This window comes from Malus sylvestris, chromosome 14, assembly GCF_916048215.2.
Source record: "Malus sylvestris chromosome 14, drMalSylv7.2, whole genome shotgun sequence".
Taxonomy (NCBI): Eukaryota; Viridiplantae; Streptophyta; class Magnoliopsida; order Rosales; family Rosaceae; genus Malus; species Malus sylvestris.
The window spans coordinates 4243590-4268977 of NC_062273.1; the positions used below are offsets into that span (position 1 = coordinate 4243590).

The following is a 25388-nucleotide window of genomic DNA, read 5'->3' on the forward strand; positions in this document are numbered from 1 at the left end:
ACCTCTAATGCCAAAATTAGAATTTGAGAGAGAAAGTGTTTAGAGAAATTTGGAGAATTTTGCAAGAGAATTGGACATAGGTTTTTGGAGAAATAAGGGGCTACATATAAGGGTGTGGCTGGCCCTATTTGGAGAAAAGGGATCCGGGCACTTATGGTGGTTTTTGGCTCTAATTGTAAGATATTATGTCAAAATAATATCTTGCAATCAATTAGGAAATTAATTAGAAAATTAATCAATTAATTAGAAAATTAATCAATTAATTTTAGTAATTAATCCTAATTTGAAAAGAATAAATAGGGGTTGCCTTGTGGGGAGGATTTGATGAGGATTGATGAAATATGTTTTGAATAAATACTTATTTTGATCACATTTGACCTTGATTGAGCCGTTATTATCTACTTCTTACGCATGGGAGTTCCGGTGTGTCTCGAGGGTAATTTCATCTTTTTCACCCAAGAATCCATGTGTCGCCTCCATATTTTTCTCGATTATTTTTTACTCCACAAATGCCCCTACACCTGCTGGACTACTTGCAGGAAAGGGCAACAAGTGTAGAGATCTCTAACTTTGATTCAGATTCTCACTTGGAATTACTCCACAAAAGCTTATTTAAGTCTACCTTAAGTAGGGGATTAAATCAACTTCGGAGGGTAATTTTTTATCCCTACAAGAAAAAGAAAAAACTAGAGGATATTTGTTCCCTCTCTCATAACACTCTTCTTTGCTTGCCCATGCAAAGAACCGTCTTCCGTTGATTTCTTTGTCTTCTCTATGCCGCACTGATGTAAGAAAAACTTAATCCTATTTGTCTTCTTTTTGGGTGGTGCTGCCATGGGGCAATCGTCGGGGTGGTGCGGCACGTCGGCTGGCAGGGGCCAGGAGTCGGCTTGGCATGGGCCAAGGAGGTGGTGTGGCATGGGCCATTACTTATGCTACCCGACTTAACTAAAGCCAATGATTGGTTTAGCATGGGCCGAGGAAGTGGCGTGGCATGGACCATAGTTTGGGCTACCACGTTTGGGCTGCTTGCCAAAAACGATGAAACTACTTGAGTTTGATTTCTCAACTGTCGTAGATGGAGCAATCGAGGATTGAGCTGCTAAGATCAAAGCTGCTAAAGATGAAGTGTCAGATGAACGAATTGTTGAGTGCAAAGTGGCTGCTACCCCCTGACCATTTGCTGCTTAGTTGGTCTTCAAGTATTCGATCTTTTGAGATATATGGCCTTTTTGCATTGGAGAGCTTACCCAGATGGGTGTCGGGGAATTAGTTTACCTTCTTGCATTGGAGATGTAACATCCCACATCGCCTAGGGGAGTGGATCATCTAAGCCTTATATGTACATGGCCACCTCTTCTTAACACGAGGCCTTTTAAGAGCTCATTGGTTTCGGGTTCCATCGGAACTCCGAAGTTAAGCGAGCTCGCGTGAGAGCAATCTCATGATGGGTGACCCACTGGGAAGTTCTCGTGTGAGTTCCTAGAAACAAAATCGTGAGGGTGTGGTCGGGGCCCAAAGCGGACAATATCGTGCTACGACGGAGTCGAACCCGGGATATGGTGGGGGCCCGGGCCGAGATGTGAAAGGAGAGTAATTAGTTTACCCTCTCACACTGGAGAACAATTAGTTTATCATCTCACATTGGAGAGTAGACCCATATGGGTGTCGGGGAATTGTTTTACCGTCTTGCATTGAAGAGCAATTAGTTTATCCTCTCGCACTGGAGAGCAGACCTATATGGGTGTTGAGGAATTGGTTTATCCTCTCGCACTGGAGAGCAATTAGTTTATCCTCTCGCACTAGAGCAATTAGTTTATCCTCTCGCACTAGAGCAATTAGTTTATCCTCTCGCACTGGAGAGCATGGAAGTCGTTGTAGTGAGCACAACTGAGAAAAGTTGGACAACTGAAATAATCTTCAGCCTGTGAGGTCTTGTTCGATGATCTGCTTGAGACTTCAAACAGTTTGTCGAACTCGCGTAAAGGTGTACGTGGGAAGCGTGATGAGTTGCTCCCATACTTTCTTTAAGTATTACACTATCGTTAGATGTTTCGTCGTGTGCCCTTCTGAGGTTTGGTTGGTGATCAGTTGAGAATCTGAATGGATTGCAAGCTGCTTCACCGCTAAGGCCTTCGCTAGCAGGAGCTGCTAATAAAGCCTTGTCTTCTACTCCGTCGTTGGATACTTTGAAGTTTGAAGTGTTGTAGGCTTAGTCGGGGCGAGCCATATGGCAAAATCAGGACGACTGGGAGCGGTGGTGCAAGATCAGCACAGTTAAGAGCCATCGTGATAGATCAAGGGCTACCAGGAGCGGTGGAGCAGGTAGGCACGGCTGTGAGCGCAGAGCTGGGGCTGGCTTGGGCCAGGTTGTGCGCAGCAGGAGGAATTGGACCACTAGGTCATTGATGCTCGGCTACTGGTGATATGTTGCTTCAATATTGAATTATCTGGAGTGTTGAGAACAAAACTTGCTTTCAGTTCTTGGTTGTTGGGCTGGTATGTCCTTTTGGTACTTGTCTGCCCCTGGTGCATCATTAGGCTGAGCTGCTGCGTTTGTCAGAACATAAGTAATCTTTGTATCCGAAAATTTATGTGTGATAGTCCCATCTGCTCGATCTTGTCAATGAAAGGTGACCCACTTTTGTTGGTCATGTCTCGTTGGAGCGCTTTGTCAGTGGCTTCGTTGCGCTGGAAATTGCGTAATCGTTCGGTCAGGAACCTCTCAAATTCTTCCTGAATTTTCCTTTAGCATGGCAGCTGAGCTTTCGGTTGCCCTTGGTTGTGACCTGCTGGTCTAGGTTGCTCTTCCGTGTGTTCAGCTCGTCTATGTCGTGGCTGCGTTGCATGTGGTACATTCCTAGCAGGTGAGTGAATTTCTCGCAGGCTGCCAGTTGAACTTAAACATGATTGAGTGATTGTTTCTCTCCGTCTGTAGTGTTGCCTATTTCGATGTGAGGTGGATGACGCTCATTGTGGGCCTAGCTGCGAATGAACATTTCGCCTCAAAGGTTGCTCATGTTGATTATCAGAGTGTGGCCCTCACCGTGAATGTATGCTTGTCTGTAGGCCTAGCCGAGAGTGCACGCTTCTCTGCTCGTTAAGACAAGAGTATACGCTATCTTAGGAGCCCAACCAAGAGTGTACACTACCCGAACGCTCAGTTCATGGCTGGTCGAAGAGCTGCTTACCGGGATGTTGCTGGAGAGGTTTGTCGTCTGCCCTTATCCTACTTCAGGATACCTCGTCTAGGGCACGTTGCAAGAGCTGATTCACAAAGGTTGTCTGCTGTGCGATGGGGCTTATCAACTCTATGACTTGTCGGGACTAGTGTTGTTTGTCATTTGGGTTGGAAGAGCTTGGATGAAATGCGTCTATTTGAGTAGTGGAAGTGTGGTAAACTCCGAGCGCGAGATTTGAGTTAGGAAATGTCAAATCTGCAGAAAAATAAGGTGAAAATGCCTCCAATTCAATCGTCGGCCTAGAAATTTGAAGCCTGGACGGTTGCACCGATCTTAGACCGACCTAGGCTACTTGGGACACCACGAGAAATGAAGGGCTATATATAGGGGTATGGCCAGCCCTATTTGGAGAAAAGGGGTCCGGCCACTTATGGTGGGTTTTGGCTCTAATTGCAAGATATTATGTCAAAATAATATCTTGCAATCAATTAGAAAATTAATCAATTAATTTTGGTAATTAAACCTAATTTGAAAAGAATAAATAGGGGTTACCTTGTGGGGATGCTTTGATGAGGATTGATGAAATAGATTTTGAATAAATACCTATTTTGATCACCTTTGACCTTGATTGAGCTGTTATTGTCTACTTCTTGTGCATAGGAGTTCTGATGTGCCACGAGGGTAATGTCGTCTTTTTCACCCAAGAATCCACTTATAACCTCCATATTTTTCTCGATTATTCTTTACTTCATAATCGTCTAAACTAATAATATTGTGTGGTTGGTTTAAAATTAATTTATTGTATAATATATACTGATTCAAGAAATAATGTTACAAGATTTTTAACTTCATAGCAGTGTGGATGAAAATTATTCTGTCAATATAGAGGTGTAATTTTGAATATAATCATTTCAACGACAACTTGTGAAGGTCGTTCTAGCTATACTAATATACATAATTCTTGATTAATAAGACCGAGATGTTTGATATTAATGATTATCACTAAAAAGAGCTTGTAATTTAACAAGTTAAGAGCTTAGACTCCTACTGTATCACACTAAGTTTTGTGTTCAACTCTACCTCGCAATATTGCTCTGTAGTACAGGAAAATACTAAATGATCTCCACCTGGAATACATTACCTAACTTTCTCCTTTTCAAAATAACAACAAAAACAGAAAGGGAAAAATCTGTTGAAGCTTTTTCTATCCAAATCGCAAATCCGAGGGCCGGTGCCGTCCTTGAGAGGGAAAGGCATGCGACAAAGACGTGACCGTAAGGGATAGACAGCCAGTTTTAGCCTTTAGGTCGAGAGACTGCTAAACCCTAAAGGGCTCGTAGCAAGACATATGTTTTAGCTAGCCGTCCTTCCCTTGCCACGTGTAGGGCCACGAATTGCTTTCTTACAATTCATATCGACTTGACGGCAGTGGAGTCACCACCACAATTGCCAATTTGCCATGACACGTTAGCTGATCAATTAGGTTGAATCCAAGCAGCTGCCCTATGCTGCTTCCACGTGGATCTCAAGATCACGTATCTGAAAGCATAATGCAGACCATACACAAGCAATAAAGGTTGAATCCCCCTTTCTGTGTAAAAAGAAAGCCAGCACAGAAGGAATTGGACAGGAGAAAAAAGGTAGACACGGCAGAACGTAAGAGACCTTGGAGAATTCTCTTTTTTACGAAAATATATTATCCATCCTCTTATCTTATCAAATATGATGTTAAACAAAATTAGATACGTGCACTAATAAATTAAACAGACAATATTGAAAAAAAATCATGCATATTAATTACATTGAATTTTCTAATTTAGAACTGAATTTACACCTCGTTTTTTGCTTATCTTTTTAAATATTCAATCGATCATAAGCTTAAAATGTGAAGAAAGCTTTGTATTATGGATAGGAAAAAATCTTTAGCAATTATGAACCCATAAAAGTGTACAAATGACCTCCATTATTTAGTAGAAGTGGAATGCCCTAAACCCTAGTGGAAGAAAATGGTGGAGAGACAACATAATGGGGGTAGAAGTGGCTATGGCACTATAACTAGTGATGGGTATTGGTTTCTAATTAAAGTGATCCAAACCGAGTCTCAAATTCCAACATGTATACCACTTGGATACATTAAGACAATACAAAGGTTTTCACATCATTTGTTGCACCCACCCACTATAGGAGGAAAAGAGGGCCGAATTTAAGTTAAGGTGACACACTTGCGTTCTATAATTGCAATATTAGACTATTAGTTCTACTGAAGAAACTTCTTTGAGTAAAGGGTTTGACAGATAACCTTCGGTTAAGAAAATTTGGTATATTTCACGTGATGTATTATATTACGTGTTGTATATATAGTATGAATGAATATAGTTGATATGTCTCACTTTTAGAGTATGTAAATAAAAAAAACAAACACTCATGTTATAATTTTAGTTGAACATTATTACTTGACGGTGTTTTTTGTGTATACCGAAGAATCTCTCCCTATAATCAAACCAAAAGTTATTAATATATCACTAAAATGTATTGCAGATTCATGTCCTCTGCTATTTAAAATTGAACATCTACTTTGAGAGGGTACAAGTAGTACTACTTCATATTCACATAGAGAAAGAGAATTAAAAATAAATGAAGTCTAGACAATTATTTGACTTTAGTCCTGCATAATACAAAAACAAAAACAAAACACACGTATAAGCGTCATATGCATGGTGGCCACGATAACGAAGGAGCGATCAGGGAAAAAGCTGTATGGGACAGACACCTTCATCCACCAGCCTGTTCCTTTCTTGCTATCATCTGTTCTATCTTTAAGAGGAGGAAATTAGTCTGTTCTATCTTTAAGAGGAGGATATTAGTCTGTTCTATCTTTAAGAGTAGGAAATTAGTGTAAAAACAAAAATTATTAAGTGGTCCAAATAATGCAGAGGAGGAATTGACAGCAGGAAATAAAGGTGTCAAATGGGAGTCTAGCTAGGGACATACAGCTTTCGTTTGTTTTCTTCTCTCATTTTCATCCCCGGAAAAAAGAGGCTTTGAAAGTGAAGGTTGAATTAAAAGGTTGGTGTGATTTACAGTTTTTAGAAAGTTCATAAAAAGTTGTATATGTAATGGAAAAAAGATGGTGCGTGGTAGGTCAAGGATCATGTGCTTCGGGCTATTGATATCAAACCAAAATTTTAAAAATAATTAAAGAGAAATAACAAGTATCCTAGGTTGAATCTTTTGCTGGGAAATAATTAAGGGGCTTATCAATTACGGTCCTATTTAATCAACAGTGCATTTGATTTACTGCATAACTTGAAGGAGCTTGTAAGGAGACGTCAATTTTTTCCAAACTTGTAAAGAGTTGCCAATTTATTCACTGAACTTTAATCTTAGCCGATTATTCTCTTGATCTTTTATAATTGTCTAATTTTCCTTCTAAACTTTAATTTTAGCCAATTGTCGTCCTAAACTTTTATAATTGGCCAATTTTCCTATCAACTTTAATTTTAGCTGATTACATGGCTCCCGTAAATGTTCATGAGGGAAATCGGCTAAAATAGTCAATTATAAAAGTTCATAAAGGTAATCGGCTAAAATTAAAATTTAGGAGAAATTGACCAATTATAAAAGTTTAAGGAGTAATTTGCTAAAATTTGAGAGAAAACCCCTTGTTATTTGTAAAAATACTACTCAAAGTTTCAAACTATACTTATTCTTGACAACTAGGAGATGTCGGTTTTCTCCCTTATTTATTTATTTATTCTGAAAATGCTACGGACTCGAACTATCCAATAATGTTGGTTTTCGTCTAGTAGTATATATGGGGACACAACCAAGTGACCATCAAAGAATTTATGAATTTCTTTTTTCTTCTGTTTTGTAGTAATTAAGAACACTATCATTTTAGCAAAAGGCTTGTAAGTCAGTTACGTTAAGCAAATTAATTACACATGAAGTCTTGAGTTCAAGGCTCACATTCCAGACCAATATATCGCTTATGTGAGAAAAATAGACTACCAAATTAGGGGTTGAATCCTTGTCAATTTGGTGTACTAGGTAAATTAAGGATTTTCTTAATTAAGTATGCATCTGTCTAACATAAGTCTAAAGTATAAAACATTTTCTTAACCAAAAAACACTATAAATTTTGAACTTCAATGGAAAGGGTATTCATTAATTTCTTTAATCATTTGAATAAGAAATTACTGCATACAATGAACGCATACAGTTCACTTTTTGGTCTACATGATCGGATGGATATGACAGTGAAGTGTATAGCCATTGTCTGGAAAAGCCCGTACAAACTGAAGCGACCTCTTGAAACTCGATAAGCATATCGTTCTCTTCCCCTGTTTGTAGGATATATCACATTCACATGGTTCCATTTCAAGCATTCTGACCAACGGCTATGGCTGTTCCATTAGACAAATTAGATTGTTCAGTACGTGCTCTCTCGACCCTATATCACATTACCAATATTGTGGGATGTGGACATTGCACCTTCTCAGTTCCACTGGCATATATGCATAGATACAAGGGTGCATCAAATATTAGAAATAACTTTACCTTTTACCAACAAATTAAATCAACTGCAGATTCATTTTAACACCAAATACATATGTGAAAATTGAAATGTGGTATAAAGAAGCAGTTGTTGGAAAATATTAGTATTTAGGTTTATTTTAGTACTTGGGTTTTGCTTGTTAGTTTAAGATTTGAGCCTAACCCATCCGAGTTAAGGTTTCTTAGGTTTAGTTATCTATAAATATAGTTTGTAATTTAGTTTAAGAAACAAGTCATTCACAATGTAGCCTCTTGGAGTTTTGTAGCCGTTACGACATTCTTAATTGTTTAATAATATTCTATTTTGTAGTCTTGTTCGTGGCGCACTTTGATATTCAACTCACACAACATACATGGTCTTACTTTCCAGTACTCCACAATGATCAAAGGAGGTTCTGGTGATGAGCAAGTGGAGCGATCACACAAGACTCAACTTTATAGGGTCTCCAAAATTTTCAATGCACAAATATTTGTTAAATTTGATATTTAAGAATAACAAAATATGTATTGATGGTTATGGCATCAATGAAAAAGAGAAATTCTAGTATTTGAACGTGAGAGGCCCCATTCGTGACTACTACTTAAATATTAACCGTGGCTGCTAGTCCTGCACTCCCGCTAATGGACTATTATATATACTTGTACATCTCTGTACGTGTGTTTAGCATACGCAAGCTGATTGATATGTAGGAAGATGACAATTAAGCTTGTAGCATGTTGATGCATACAACTCTTGTTCAAGGACTCGTCGTATCGCACACGGTGGCTGCATCAAATATAAGCATGTTGATGCATACAACTCTCAAGGACTCGCCGTAGCCCACACGGTGACTGCATCAAATTTAAAGGACGACGATGCATGCATCTTGACATATAGCTATTTATTGAATTACAACTTCCTTCTTTGGAAAAGTTTACATTTACCTCCGAAAACGATCTGCAAGCCCGGCTAGTCCACATACTAGCGTTTGTGGTTAGAATTAACGAAACATGAGTTTGATATACTACGTCAACATGACAAGTGTGATGTGCCAAATGGTGAGGACGAGGAATATGCTGAATATCCTCTCTTAAAACGAATGTATGCACCCTCTCCCGCAAATATCCATACATAATCTCACTATTATGATGGATTGTACAACACGAAAAATTGATAGTAGGCATTGCCTGTTATAGCTTAACGAATGAATGGTTACGCTAATGGTCATCTGATCTAGTGACATATAACCTTTACTTAGTTCAAGGATATGTGTTCGTCATGGATAAATTTCCGGTGTAAGAAAAAAAGAAGATTAATGGGTGTAAGTGGATGATGCACGATACCCAGTGATTCATGAGTTCCGAAATCTCTTTTTCTGATCAAACAGAGTTTGGAAAACTGAAAAATATGTTGGAATTAAGGTCATAGGCGAACAAGTACAAGGAAGCATAGATTCAATTACAAAAATAGCTTCAAGAACAAATGACTTGCAGTCATTTCAAAAGTGAAAATGCTTCATACAAAACTAAATGGTAAATACAAAATGAAAGCACTAGAAAGAACAGGGCTCTAACACTCTCTCGCCCCCTGAAATCTGGCTGATCTCTACATCAGTATGCATCTCTATTTCTGTTAATTTTACATATTGACTATATGGACTGTGTTGTTGACTAGACATAACATCAGGTATTAATGCTTGATGACTTCCTCGAATTCGAATACTCATGCTACCTTTCTACTCATGTTACTTTGTAACCCCTTGCCGAAACCTGTATCTTGCATCATAGCAACAAACTCGCTATAATCAATTCGCCCGTCCTGAAAAGTTTCAAGGTAAATTATCATGAACAATTTTGTATCCATAAGAATTTCATATGAAGAAAAGGGGAAAGAAAATCAAGCATGCATTTTGGCAGGGAAGTCGAATTACATTATCCTGGTCAACTTCACGTATTATATCATCCAAGTGAACATCTTCTAGGCCAAACTTCTCACAGGCCTGTTGCAGCTCATCTCGAGTAATGTGCCCACTTCCATCTGTGTCAAAGTACGAGAATGCTGCATACAGGTGATCCTCCTTCTGGACCTTGTTCAGGTGGAGCATTGCTGCTATGAATTCACCGTAGTCTATGGTACCACTGTTGTCCACATCCGCCTGAAAATTTTATTATAAGAAAAGGAAACCCTTCATCAATCAGGAAACAAAAAACTGTTGCTGATCTTGCAATTGACCTCACTTTATCGTTTATCTATACTATTGACGATTAAACTCCATCAATTGTAATGCAAGAAAACATGATTTGGCCTCTCTTAAACTAAGAAATCGATAAATTCAAAACTAGGGATAATATGGTAATCAAAAGCCAACTTTCTCTCTCGCAGACCCTACCTTTTCTCTTGTTATAACTTCCATTACACTCCACATGCATAGGATAGCATGTGGGTAATTAAATCCATCAGGACAAGGAAAACTATATTTTTGGTATAGAACTCTTTTAAACAGATCATGTATTCTACAAGACTACAAAAAGTTCTCTATATGGATCGCAAATTAGCACTTACCGCTTGCATTAACCAACTGATTTCAGAATCCTTGAGGTCAGCACCCACTCTTTCCAAACCATTCTTCAGTTCCTCAAGGGTGATATGCCCACTATTATCTGCGTCTATCATCCTGAACATTTCTTTCAGGCCTGCAATTTCCTCTTCAGACAGGCTTTCTGCAATGACCTACGAAACAAGCATAGATGGGTGAGTCATACCCGAACAAAAGAACCAGTCATCCCAACAAGTCTTCAAGCAGTAATATTGGGCTACCATTGATGATATCAAACTTGTTTACTTCTTCATATTATAAATAGGGTGGTGCTATCCACACACCTCCTTTCACCTTCCACACACCCTTCTCAATTTCCGGCAGCCGGGTCGGAATTATTTGAAGAAGATCAACGGATACAAATTAACATAGGATGTGTTGCTGGTAAAAAGGGGTGTGTGGATAGCACCACTCTATAAATATAATCTACAGGAACAACCGAAGATTACTTCATTTACAAGAAAACTTTAAGAAAATCTTTCTCTTGCAGTTGTTTTAAAAACAGAATTGCATAATTAAAAAATTACTATTGCATAAGTTTTAATGACATTGTCGTAACCATGCAAACCCGACCTGTAAAATCCTTCAGTATATGTTTGGACAAGGGATTTGCAAGGACCAAGGAATTCAATCTAAATTAGTTAGAAATGCACTACAAAAGATTAGAAGGAGGGATTTGAAACGAGTAGACTGTATACACAATGCACTAAGATGGATTAGCAAATGACTACTTGAAAGGAGTCATTTGTAAGTCCCATGCCTATGCTTTGTAAAGATGCAATCAACGGTACATTTCTAACTAACTTATTCCAAATCCCTTGGTACTTGCAAAGCCCTCATCCAAACAAAACCTTAAGGTTGTAAAACTTAAGGATGAGAATACTCACCCTGATGGCAATTTTCTTGAGTTTATTCATGGCCGAGAATTGCTTCAAGCGAGTTAGGACAGCAGAATCAAGAGGTTTATCAGGAGCAGCGCCATCTATCTGAACCCATGGGTGGCCTGCAAGGACAAAAGTGCTACTTAATGCAATGCTATCGTTCGTGATAGAATAAATGCGAAAACATGTAAGGATCAAACAGTTTGAATAGAAAACTGACTCTCAGATCAATAATTTATCTTCCATTCTATGTTCAGTTATCAACTCATTGATATGTGTAAAACGATAGAATCTATAAGCATGATATGCAAGCACCAAGGGCAAGTAAATTTCAAAAAGCCTATTTAACTTCTAACTATGTAGTACACTTTCAAATTATCCAATTAATCACTGGACCAACAGATGCTTCTAATTTGAAAAGTTTACAACCTACCACGAAGTCCTTAGTTCTTGTGAGAGGTTTGAAAAGAGAAATCCAGTTGCGATAAGGGCTCGTTTGGAAGTGCCCTTGAAATTACTGAAATTTTTTTTAGAAAAAATGATTTTTGGTTCCAAAAAGCACTTGAATTGCTTCCTCTTTTTTAAGAAATTGCATTTTTACTAAGGATTGGTTCAAAAAACATTTCATCAAAAGTGCTTCCAGTCACTTTAAAAGCACTTGAACGAGCCTAAGTGTAATAATGCACCTGCTTACGTTATATTTTACCATTCTTAATCAAATTCTAAACCACTTTCCACTGTAGTTTCTGAGATTTTGACACACTTAATATTGCTGCATACTGAACCATCTAATCATATAGATTGATGCTTAAGAGACGCTTCTGCTGAAAAATAATCCAATAATAGCATGATATAATGGAGCTTTTAGGTTGCAACAAGAAGTAAAAAATTTGCAGAGAAAATTTGCTCACAAAGAACTTCATGGGCCGTTAGCCGCTTTTTTGGGTCCCTCACAAGCATTCTCCGAACCAAATCCTTAGCGCTTTCAGATATGCTGGGCCACGGTTCTGATATGAAATCGAGTTCGCCTTTTAATACCTGCTCAAATATACCGTGCTCCGTTTCTGATCCCGAACATCATAAGAAAACTAGAGATTAGATGTAACTTTTGTATGAAATAATGAATATTCAATACAACAAAGCCATGATATTCCCACCATCCCAGAAAGGGGGCACTCCACTGAGTAAGATATAAATGATCACACCAGCACTCCAAACATCACATTCTAGACCATAGTGCTTCCGTAGTACTTCTGGCGCCACATAGTAAGGGCTCCCAACAACATCAGTGAATGTTTCTCCTGGGAAGATGGGTTTTTGTTATAATTCAGATATTGAATGAATTCAGTCTAACAATGTGAAGTGGATCATATAAGTTCGAATGAGCAAAGACAAACATTCAGACAGCATGCTGGCTTTAGAAAAATATATCATTTACAACAGAGATTTACTGGAAACTTAAAACATACTGATTTGCAGGAGCTATGGGGCAAGGGAAGGAAACAATATATTTGACATGGTTATCAAATGCACGGTTGTTCGAAGAATTAACTAAAAATTATATCCTTTTTCTGAAGGAATTTTTCGCTTAAATAGTTAATGTGTATTATATCGTATCCTTTGTGCTCTTCACAGTATTTTGAAAAGAGCCAAAAGGGGTGCAAGCAAATTACACAAGCAACATGAGTTATCTAACACGCCATGCACTTAATTGTAAATGAAATGAAAACGGAACACCGACTAACAAAAGAAAATAAACAAATAGTATTTCTTTACCCGCTCTAGCTAGCATAGTTCTGCACAAATAAGCGTTGCAATAGTTTTGTATCTTTCATATTCAAATCCTTACTTTTAACATATTTATTCAAAAATTAAATAAACTCTGCCCAGACACATGAAAAACTCCTCATAGCATTAGGATAAAACCAAAAGGTTAGCCACAAAATTCTTGACAAAAAAAAAAGCCACAAATTTGCCGAAAATGACTGTTATACATGCATTGAAGTAACCTTGTGTGACGAGTTATTAAACGGAGGGCAAACTTATGACACATGGTCTCCATATTACTTTTACAAAGTGTCGTATAGGCTATAGGCAGGAGCAACTAACCCAACTCAAACAAACTTGTGAATTCTTGAAACTTTGAAGTATGACTTCAAAAAACAAAGAAACCAAATTCTACCGTAAAAATCAACCTGAAATATTCACTAGAATCACTACAATTAATTTCAATCCATTATAAAAGTGAGCAATTTCGCATCAAAGAATACCAAAATCCTTGACCTTTCAAGCTTCAACAATGATGAAGCTAATTATTCATACTCATATATTACATAAGGCTATTTTTAACTCTAAAGCAGTTAATACACTTGATCACCCTCCTCCACCACACACCCCAACCCTTAACCACTTTGATATCTACCCTGCCACCACCTTTCACACACTTACCTCTTCCAGTATATCCCATCTACACACCTCTTTTTTCCTCTCATCTAAGATCTCACACGTGCAAAGAAAGTTTGCTTATATATGGATAATATATTTTCATACTTATGGTCGACTACTTTGCACTTCATGAACATGAGACCTAACATCACAATTGTAAACATTCAACATATTAAAGCAAGGAAGGCAGGTTCCTTTTTTGTAATTACTTAGAAGCAACAATTCAGCGAAAAATGATCAAGCCAGCATTTTCAGTCCCACAGAACTACCATTTCAATCTAGAAGTATAACATCGAAAATCCTACACTCATCAAAGTAAACGAATGATATGGGAAGAAATAGTAAGAGAATTCTACCAAAATCCAATTAAATACCAGCTCAAGAATGAATCAAAAGCATATATCTTATTTCACAGGTTTATGACAATTTAGGGTCAATAATCTTTGCACCTAATTTGTTCCATATGGGTTCCAGATACAAATCTAATCCATAAATGTGATATTATACCTGGCCTAAAGAACACAGAGAGCCCAAAATCTATTGTCTTAAGTGGTGCATCCTCTTTCTGGTTGACAAATAGAAAATTCTCTGGTTTTAAGTCCCGATGCATGACACCCAAAGAATGGCATGCTTCGAGGACACCAGCGATAACCCTTGCAAGCTTAGCTGCCTTTCTCTCTGTGTAATGCCCCCTTTGTATAATCCTATCGAAAAGCTCCCCACCTGCACACAGTTCCATTACAACATGAACTGCCACAGCATCCTCATAAGCGCTGATGATTTGTATCACATTGGGGTGACCTGCCAAGTGATGCATTATCTGAATTTCCCTCCTAACATCCTCCACGTCTTCTTGTGTTGTCAATTTCCTCTTTGCAATGGACTTGCAAGCAAACTCTTTATTCGTTTCCTTCTCCACACAAAGAAATGTCGTCCCAAATTGCCCTTGTCCAAGCTTCCTGCCCAAGCTATAAACATCCTTTATATTCCCACTCTTTCTTCCTAACACCGATTCTACTTGCAGTCCAACGCTCGAAATCCTCTTCATATGAGCAGGTTTCTTCGATTTGTCAGCATCCTGAGGAGGCTTACTCACCTCCTCCTTAACCTCCGGCTTATTAGGTTTTTCAGGTTCTGCTTTTTTATGTGGATCATTACCGATTTTCACAGCTGGAGGCGGTGTGCTTTGGACCGGATTAGGAGGAATCTCAATAGCTTCAGGAACCTGATGATCAAGTGCTTTATTCCCTTCAGAACCTCCTTTAGATGAATCATGATTTGAACTTGGGCCACTTTTGATACTATCTCCTTCATTGGGAGGAGGAAGCCTGTTTTCCGGCGGCTGGTTTCGCCAAATAGCGGCAGTAAAAGATTGAAAGAAACCCTTACCAAGAATTGGTCCTACACATGTGTTCCCCATCAAATAATAAAAACTCCAATCTCAGGTCTTTCTATTAATTTCAACATCCAAATCAATCTTCTTCTTCATTCCCATTAACTACAAAATTAAGCAATCCAATCAAGTCCCTACTTCTGCAGGTCAGATCAGGGACATGAACAAACCCTAGCTCGATTCTTTGCGCCCAACAGCATATGACTGGAAACCGTAATTGCACCTTGTTCTATTCAAAACTTCCAAAATTCGATTTTTCACTTAAAAATTCAATGACAAAAATAAGAAATTTGCGTCCGAAAACGAATTGAGAGGCGCAAAATTGCGAGATACATCATGGAAATCAACTATGAATAAAAATTTCTTCCAAAAATCGGAAAAATTACAATAAAATGGTGAGGAATAAAAATGAAATTTGGAAAATTAAAACAAAGAAGAATAAAATTACTGTCCAGAAAAATGTACAGAGAAGAATAAGGGTTTTTTAGATATAGATCATTGCAACTCTTATTTTCTAAACAAAAACTCAAAAATAAAACCCAAATTTGAAAAGGACTACCAAGTAGAAAAATAATTGACCTATTATTACAAGATATTTACAACTTATATCACAATATTCAAAATAAATCAATAAATGTAATTACTCACCTTAATTATAATGAACAAATAATTATTACACATATTATTACCCCTAACATATATATATATATATATATATATATATATATAGTACTACCATAAGCTCAATATATATATATATATGCACAATACTACATATATGTTCAAACATATTATACTAATTAATCTACCTATATGTAAATTTATGATGAGGTGAATCAAATAACATTCTTTTATTTAGTAGGTAATATATTTTCCATGTATTATTACATATATTTGGCACATTTTATTATTATAAGATATATGTACAAGTAATAGGTAAATTAATTTTGAATCAAATAAAATTTCTTTATTTTGTAAGTAAATTAATTTTGAAACAAATAACATTCTTCATTATGTAGGTATTTTATTTTGTATGTATCATATATTGGGTACATTTTATTATTATATGTACAAATAATAGGTAAACTAGTATTGAATAAAAAAATATTATTTTTTATGTAGGTACATTATTTTGCATCTATCATGGGTTTGCTTTATTATGTAGGTAAATTATTTTGCATGTACTTTACATTTGTTTATACCATATTTAGGGCCTCGTATTTAGATCTCGTACAAATACTCGGGGGACTTAAATATAATTATATGATAAAGGAAGGGGCAAATATGTAATAAGTGAGAAGTCCTTATTCTATAAAAGGACCCCTCACCCTCACAATTAGAAGAGGCCAATTCCTAGGCCCTCTCACCCCCTCTCAAAGCTCTCACTCAGATAGAGAAGCTCCCTCTGCTCTCCCCCCTTCACTCCCCTCACTTCTCAAAGAAATTCAATAATCAGTGCGGACGTAGCCTAAACATTGGGGTGAACCACGATACATCTTGTGTTATTTACATTACTTACAGATTCACGGTCGGACTTACGTTGTTCCAAGACCTCTGGTTTTATGCATCAACATTTGGCGCCGTCTGTGGGAAACGATACGAAAAGTTGTGTCGGTTCTCCCTAAATTTTTCACCTCCACTGTGAATCTGCAAGAACCATAAAAATTTCAGATCTCCATGGCTGCTCAAAGCTGTTGCTCAAAATTTCAGATGAGCCAACTTTCTTTTCATCTGTTCAAAGCCTGAAATTGGATCTCCGTGGTCTTTGCATAAATTTGCAAATTACCTCTTTCCAATTTTGTACCCTATTCATGTCCAACACAACCGCAACACAATCCCTCAGAAACCCATCCGCCCAGAATTCCATAAAGATCTCATAGCTCCGCCCCACAAAATCCTCGTGGAGACCCTGCCCTCTGATTCTTCCAAATGGGCGAGCTTGATTAGTGAACAGTGAGGGTGGCAGCCTAGATAACGCCGGGTCAGGTTCGGCGGCCCAGATCCCGCAGAGGCGCCAGATCTACGACACGTCCTTCGCAGCCTTCCACGTCGTCGAGCTCATATCATCCACCTGCTTCTCCCACAAGAAGATCGCCTAGGAAAGTGAGAGAACTCTTATGTCGTCACTCTATTTGGTTCGAATCTATCTTGTCTCTTTTAGCCGGCGCAGCCAAGGAGTTCGTTGACGAGCTCGGGTTCTTCAGATCCGCCACAGAAGGCGCTAAAGACACCGTCACCGATTTCATGGGCATCCTAATTGGCTTGTTGTTGCTTTATTTTGTCAAGTATGTGACTCAACCCGAGAAGGAGACGGATCGGATCAGAGAAGTTTCGATGATTTCAAAATGTGCTGCTTGTTCTGGCTTTGATTGCTCTCTCTGTTTGGTTAAGGAACGCCGGGTTGAAGCGGTTGGTGAGTGCAGTGCTGGGGAATGTGCTGCAGAATCCGCCGTAACCGTTGGCTCCCCACGACCACCACGTTAGCATGAAGTTGCTCTGCCATCTAGCAAATGACATCCCTCAAATCTTCATTCACTACTTTCGTCTCCACCTTAACATCCTAACAGAGGTCCTTGCACATTTTCTTGGCCTTCTGCATCACGCAGTCCGCCACATCAGCACGTCTTCTTGGACCAACTCGAGTACTTTTCTGGTGGGATCTTGATCGCAGGTGGGAAGGTAAATATCCCAAAACTGTGGCAACAAAACAGCTGAACCCGCATTCACCACCGGATCCTCTATTCTGATTTACCGGCCCGTTTTCCGATGGCGACTCCCACCGAGTCTCTCCTCTCCATCGTCGGGTCGGTCTCCACCAACTCCACCAAGAAACGGGTTCGAATCTTCCGTGATGAAATTCCCGCCGTCCTCAGCAACTCCGAAATTGGTACTGAGTCTGTACTGCCGTTGATAAATATAATCTTACAAACATTGTACATTTACGATGATCGTGAGTCAAGGAAAGATGTTGATGACATCATTAAAAAAGGTTTACAAGAGGTTTCCTTTATGAAAAGTTTTGCGGCAGCCCTTGTTCACGTAGCACAAGGGCTGCCGCAAAACTTTTCATCTTCAACATCTTATGCTTCCAGGGAAGATACCACATCTGCCTGAGGAACAAATAGGGCAAGTGAGAAGGATACAAGGAAGCATGTGGAGACAAGAGTAACAGCACACGTGCCGATACATCCACTACTCTGTCAAAAGCAAAAGTATCCCATATCAGCAGGGTCGAACGTACTCTAGATTTGATTGACTTGTTTTGACCCTCAAATTCTTCAGTCGGCCTTATACTCTGGAGGAAACCAGAAAACCCTCCAGCCCAGTTCAAGAATAAGCCTGTGGAAAGTTACTTCTTCAAAAGCAAAAGTATCCCATATCATCTCTTCTCATTTTTCTTCTCTTTATCCTTCATGCTGCCTGCAAGATAGGGAGAATGTGAACAATCAGCCAGAGCTCTGATTGCTTACCTTGTATGTCACCTCTTTCAGCAGATCCCCTAGCTCGGCGACTTGGGGGACTCCTACTACATGGTTTGTATTGCGCTTGACCAAGCCTGAAACTACAAGTAAGCTTCAAGTGAAATTGATACATTACCTTGTGCATCTCCACCAGTTACAGATACCACCCATGGATGGAGGAAGAGTACTTCCAGAGAAGATGCCACATCTACCTATGAGACAGATAAGGCAAGTCAAGACGATACCACACTCCGGTACTTAGAAGTTTCGTGGTTACGAGATCATTCTCCCACAATATTTCCTAATGTCATTTGTACTAAATCATTCACTTGTACTCACTAAATGAGAGCTTGAACCTATGTACTTGTGTAAACCCTTCACAATTAATGAGAACTCCTCTATTCCGTGGACGTAGCCAATCTGGGTGAACCACGTACATCTTGTGTTTGCTTTCCTATTTCTATCCATTTATATACTTATCCACACTAATGACCGGAGCAATCTAGCGAAGATCACAAAAATTGACCGTTTTCGCTACCTAGGATCTATCTTGCAAGAGAACGGAGAATTAGATGGAGATCTCAACCATAGAATACAAGTTGGATGGATGAAGTGTAAGATTGCATCCGGCGTGTTGTGTGACCGTCGTAGGCCACTGAAGCTCAAGGGAAAATTTTATAGGACGGCAATAAGGCCAGCGATGTTGTATGGCACAAAATGTTGGGCGGTGAAGCATCAACACGTACACAAATTGGGTGTAGCGGAGATGAGGATGCTTCGTGGGATGTATGGGCACACGAGAAAGGATAAGATTGGGAATGAGGATATCCGAGGTAAAGTAGGAGTAGCCAAAATTGAAGGAAATATGAGAGAAAATCGGTTCCGGTGGTTTGGACATGTGCAAAGAAGGCCTACTGACGCTCCGGTTCGAAAATGTGACTACGGGACAGAGGTTCAGGGCCGAAGGGGTAGAGGAAGACCTAGGAAAACTTTGGAAGAGACCCTAAGAAAAGACTTGAGTACTTGGATCTAACGGAGGACATGACACAAAACCGAGCGCAATGGCGTTCTAGGATTCATATAGCCGACCCCACTTAGTGGGAAAAGGCTTTGTTGTTGTTGTTGTTGTATAAAGAAAAAAAATATTATCCTAAATTCATTCTTTAATAATTTCGGGCTAAAATTTTAACTCAAAATTATTGAAGTAAAAAAAAATCCTATTTCTAGGCTAAAATCTAAATTTTTTATATTTTAACCTAAGAGTTGAAGATGATCTTTGAATTAAAACTTAAGACTAAAATATTACATTTTTGTTGCATTAATCTTCCTTCCACACTCAATCTTCCCTTGGTTCTTCCCTGTTTCTCAACAAAAAATATTACATAACTTTTATTACAAGATAAAGACACAGCAAGATCCAGAGTAAAAAGTCAGACGTCCCAAATTCCTCAACAAAAGTATTTTAAGTTTTCAATTGCACGCCAAGAAGAGAAGTACATGATTGGATGACTGATCTGGACTGACTAGTCTAATCGATGACTTTTTCATAGCCTGATGATCCGTGCTTTGTTTCTTCTGCTTTTTAAATAGTAATTTTGTTCACACATGTCAATTAATACATTAAGAATAATACAAAGTAGATCAAATTTTCAAATCAAATTATGTAAATTAAATGATGTGATTATTGATAATTGATTACTAATTTAGTATCGATTCATGTGATTATTTCATATTAACGATACATCATTTAGTTTAAAATTTTGATCTCCATTATAATTCTTGGTTTCTAGGAAATCTGTAGAACGACAGCCGGCAAACAATACTGAATCAGCAAACATATTTTATCTCAAAACAGACCAATTCAATGATACAAATCAAGCCAAAAGAAGGCTACTAGTCACCAAATACAAAATACTGCACCCATTCTTCCTTGAAACCAAGTATAAATATTGTTTTGCACATCTATAATTTTAACTACCACAGCGCTATCATATTCAAATTCGCAGTTTAATAAGATGAGGAAGTCTTTGCAAAGGCATTTGGAGTTGCAGGGCCCAAGGCCAACACCTCTTATGGTAAGCAAGAATTCACAGAAGGTGATGAAGAAGAAGCCAGTCATAGTCTATCTCATATCTCCCAAGATTATTCATGTCCAACCTGAAGAGTTTATGGGTTTGGTTCAACGGCTTACTGGGAATAATAATAATCAAGGTTGTCGAAAATCCAAGGTTAATAACATTAGGGCTGCTAATTCTCAGTCTTGTACTTCTGCTTCCACTACTTGTTTGATCGACCAAGAAGGTTTCGTGAGTGAGAGCCCACGGAAGCCCAACAATAATAGGGCAGATGAGTACTGCGATGATCGTGTACCTTTTGGAATACCTACTACAACAACCTCCAACTTTGCTGAAATCTTCTAGCAATATAACAGTATATGTATTTGTGTATTTATCTGTAGAAATATTTACATATGTTAACATCAAAAGTATGTTATCTGGGTTACTTGAGTTCGAGAAAAGCTAGGTTTCATATATTAGTCTAGCTTTTAGCTTTGTATGCCAGAATTTATTAAGGTTAGTTGATGGATATATATCATATAATCCATTTTTTTCATGTATGAGTTTTGCAGGATGTTTGATTTTTATTTTGGTTGAAATAATTTACATGAATAGCAGATGGCAAGCTTTTCCTGGTGGTGGTTCATTTCTGATGAAGAAGGACCATCTTAGTGAGAGGTGTATGATTATTTGTTTGCTGTTGTTGTTTCTTTCCTCGTCTTTCTCATTCAAGTTGTATAATTGGCTATGTTATGAAATGAAATCATTCGTTATTGATCAAAAAATAAAACTTAGGACTTGTTTGATATCCTATTTGAATTTTTTTATCATTTCTCAAAACATTTATTGAAAACAATTTTTTTAAGACTCAAAAACTTGTTTGGTATGCGATTTAAAAATTTTAAATCTTACAACTTAAATTGGACAAAGAGATCCCAAAAGAGAGGGTCAAGAGAGAAAGAGGAGAGAGGAGAAAAGAAAGTGAGACATGATTGGAGGAAAAAGAAAGAAGAGAGAGGATCAGAGGAGATAGAGAGGAAGATGAGTGAGAGAAAGAACCGAGAGAATGAAGAGAGTGAATTGGAGGAGAGACGAAAAATATAAAAAAAAAAGAAGAAAAAAAAGAGAAGTGGAGATGGAAAGAAGAAAAGAGAGATAGATTTGGAGTGAGAGGGGAGGAGGGAGAGAATATAAATAAGTGCGTTTAAGTTAAAAACTCACTTTCTTTTTTTTTTTAGAGAATATACCATATTTTTTAGTTAGTCTTGAGTTCAGTTTTTTAAAATATGCCTACAAACAAGTTTTTAAAGCCTAAAACTTGAAAATTGTTTTTTAGTTTAAAAAGTTAGATTCAAGTAGACTACCAAACAGGCTCTTAACATTTTGATTTAACCTTTTAGTTTATGATTTTCTTTTGCTAAGATAAGACATGTCCCATATGTTATTTTTGTCTTTTTTTCTTTGTCGAAATGTTATTTTTGTCTTAATTAAACGATATAGACTTGTACACTATAAGTACGTTTAGATGTGCTTTTAAAATGACTGAAAGCGTTTTTGGTGAAAATGTTTTTAGAATCAATCCTTAGTAAAAATGCAAGTAAATTTTGGAAAAGCACTTAAAGTATTTCCTGGAAGAAGCGCATAACTGGTGATTCTTGCAGAAAGCACTTCAAGTGCTGTTTAAACCTAAAAAGATTTCTTTAAAAGTGCTTTTGATCATTTTAAAAGTACATTCAAACGAGCCTTATATTTGTTTAATTGAGAAAGTGATCGGTTTAAAGTCATTCGGATAGGAACATTGAGATAAATGTGTAGGTTCCTAATAAAGGTGACTCGACATATTGATTGGATTCAAGAAACATAAGTTGCAATAATGCAAATTATCAATTAGACTTGAGGCATCGTGGTTGTCTAAGAGAACATTGTTAATTTTGATAATATAAACCCCTAAAGTCCTATCATAAATTGTTTTCTACCCGATTCACAAATTGTTTTTCTATGTCTAAACCCCTAGGGTGCGTTTGTTGTACCGAACTATTTCGGATTGGACTAGCTTCAGGGACTAAGCTAGACTGGCTTAGATTAGACTAAGCTGGACTAACTTAGTGAAACGTTTGGTGCAGTCTCGGACTAAAAAGCAGGATAACGAAGAACCATCACATTTATCACCCAAAAAACCAACAAAGCATTTCAGAACAAAAATCATACATTTTTTTGATATAAAATTATAAAATTTTCATTTAATAAATAATGATGTTATGAGCTACACATATGATATGGAGGCATCGAATGAAGTACAACGTTGTGTATACAAAATGTATATATACGTTCTATATGATTTCTATTATGCATACAAACTCAACTCAGGATCTTCTCCCTTATTCTAGTAACTAGTGGAGTGGTGCACTTGAGTCTGGGCTCTCAATATGTGTACTTAGCATATCGCATACGAAGAGAGCTTAACCTCATGGCCGAAGATAAGGACACGCCAACATTCCTCTATGCACCCAGCATGTGGAAATACACTTGAGGTGCCCACCCATATAGCCGGTTTAGGAGAGGTGAGGACTGCTAGTAACAAATAGAAGCTGTGACAATTCCTACAAGACCTCCGCCGAAAACGTCCTGCCAATGATACAGTAATCATCACACGAGAGATTCCCACGAGAGCAGCACATAGTGATGGAAGAAATACAATGCAGAGCTTTGCGAAATAGCCTCTGTGATCAAACACTTTGATCTTCATGAACAAATGCCATGCAAGAAAACCAAGAACTGCAAATAAAACTGAACTATTTCAGCACAGGGAATCAAACAACAACAATTTTTTGCATTTATTTACATAAGTGAGATTAAATGAACAAGTGTAAAAAGCAATTGAAATAGAATCTGAGGGATACGAACGAGAAAGTACAACATACCAAAACAAACAACTGAACCTAGTGCACCAGGCTACTGCCATGGTAGCCATTGCAAAGTCATTGCAAAGTAGACACATAGACAAACAATTAATGAATTTGGCTCCAAGTTTTCAGATTTTATTTATTAATAATTTACGAAAAACAACACCCAAACTTCAAAGCTCTGCATCTGCATCTCAATTCTTTGTCCTTAATACTAGTTTTCTAATAAAAAGCCTTGCATCTACATCCAAAGCCTTGCATATACATCAAATTGTGGGCGTGATAGGAATAGACAAGAGCACCACATGCTGAGGCACACAATTCTTTATCCTTAATACTAATTTTCTAATCAAAATTTGCACCATAATTATCATTTTACTTTCCCCATATAACACCTAATTAATGATATTAATATGAACAAATGTGTAGCCCCATGCACCAGGCTACTGCCATTGCAGAGTCATTGCAAAGTACACAGACAAACAATTTGAACACCGCTAATAACCCATCAGCCTCGGACCACTTAGCCACTACTGATTTATGAAATTCAACCCAAATCAAAACACCCAAACCACAAAATTCAAGAAAACTAATATTATCTACAAAACTAATAATCTTCGATGTAAAAATTCCAAATTTTCACAGTATTCAAACCCAAAACAACGAATCGATGAAAATCCAGTAATAAATTAACGATTTGAAACAAAATCAAAGAAATAAATCGTCAGATTTGAAATTTACCAGACCAAGAGTAGATGATGACGAGCAGGATATGAGGGTGAGCAGTACGAGGATGACAGAGCGGGAAGATGAGCAAGAAGACAAGGACAAGCGACGATTCTCTCTTAACGACAGGCTTAGGTAGTCCTATGGTATTTGGGGGTCCTCGCTAAGAACTCCTAGCGAAGGAGATAGTCGGAGCAAGTGAGGGCTAATCTCATTAAACTTAGTCCATTTGCCTACCAAACATGAGACTACAGTCACTACACTAATAATTAGTGTAGTCTAGTCCAATGAAATTTAGGGGGTGATTGTTTAGCTTCACTAGGTTTCATTAGACTAGACTAGATTAAATGTTAGTGTAGTCTGTTGTTTGTTTCCGGATCGAACTAATTTTAATGGGATTAGCCCAGACTCACCTTCACTAGCGACCTCACTAGCCAGTCTTAGCTTGTCTCAGCGAAAACCATGGGACTAGCTAAAAACTTCTTTTTCCTGCTCAAATCACCTCATCGACTTCGATTTCGAAGGCACAAGCTTCGGGCGTGGCTTCATCTCCAACGATGAACTCGTCAATCGCTTTATCTTTGATGATGACCTCGTCGACTGGGTCATCTCCGTCATCTTCTTCTTCTTCACTGCTTCACAATCGCCATAGCTATGGCTTTGAAGATGCTGATTTGGCTTTGGCTTTGGCTTGCCTCCTCGTCGAATGGGTCATTTCTATCATGGTTGCTTCGTAATGTCCGTATCTTCTTCTGTATGACTTTTTATATTAGAGAAATTGGGGATTCGTCTTATAGCTGAGAGAGGGGTTTGTCTTGCAAATTGGGGATTCGTCTTGCACTGAGAGAGGGGAGATTCATCGTGCAAATTAGGGATTCGTCTTGCAACGAGAGAGGGGAGATTCATCATGCAAATTGGGGATTCTTCCTGATTCATCTTTCTACCATTTCATGGATCTGCAAGCAACAAGTTAAGAGGAAAAAACAAAAATAGCAAAAATTATTATTATTATTTTTTAATTCATTGAATTGAGAAGATGACGGAGATGGTATTTAAACTTAGTTATCTTCCTGATTCATCTTGTTCTGCCATTTCATGGATGCAAGCAACAAGTTTGATTTTTTGGTGTCTAAAATGTTGATTATTGATAAGCTTATATTTATATATATTTTACATCAAATTCACTTGTCTTTTCTTAGTTAGTTCC

At 37.9% G+C, this 25388-nt stretch overlaps 2 protein-coding genes across 2 annotated transcripts; one reads left to right on the top strand and one right to left on the bottom strand.

Annotated features, from left to right (window-relative positions):
* Nucleotides 1-9107: 9107 nt before the first annotated feature.
* LOC126600851 (calcium-dependent protein kinase 20-like) lies at nt 9108-15477 on the bottom strand. The gene is made up of 7 exons (XM_050267536.1): nt 14149-15477; nt 12354-12497; nt 12108-12260; nt 11203-11318; nt 10282-10449; nt 9650-9874; nt 9108-9537 (listed from the first exon to the last, which is right to left on the bottom strand). The coding sequence occupies exons 1-7, from the start codon at nt 15059-15061 to the stop codon at nt 9442-9444; spliced, it is 1815 nt and encodes a 604-aa protein (XP_050123493.1). The 5' UTR covers nt 15062-15477; the 3' UTR covers nt 9108-9441.
* A 4996-nt stretch (nt 15478-20473) lies between these two features.
* LOC126600854 (nuclear speckle RNA-binding protein B-like) lies at nt 20474-21563 on the top strand. The gene has a single exon (XM_050267537.1). The coding sequence runs from the start codon at nt 20511-20513 to the stop codon at nt 20913-20915; it is 405 nt and encodes a 134-aa protein (XP_050123494.1). The 5' UTR covers nt 20474-20510; the 3' UTR covers nt 20916-21563.
* Nucleotides 21564-25388: the final 3825 nt, after the last annotated feature.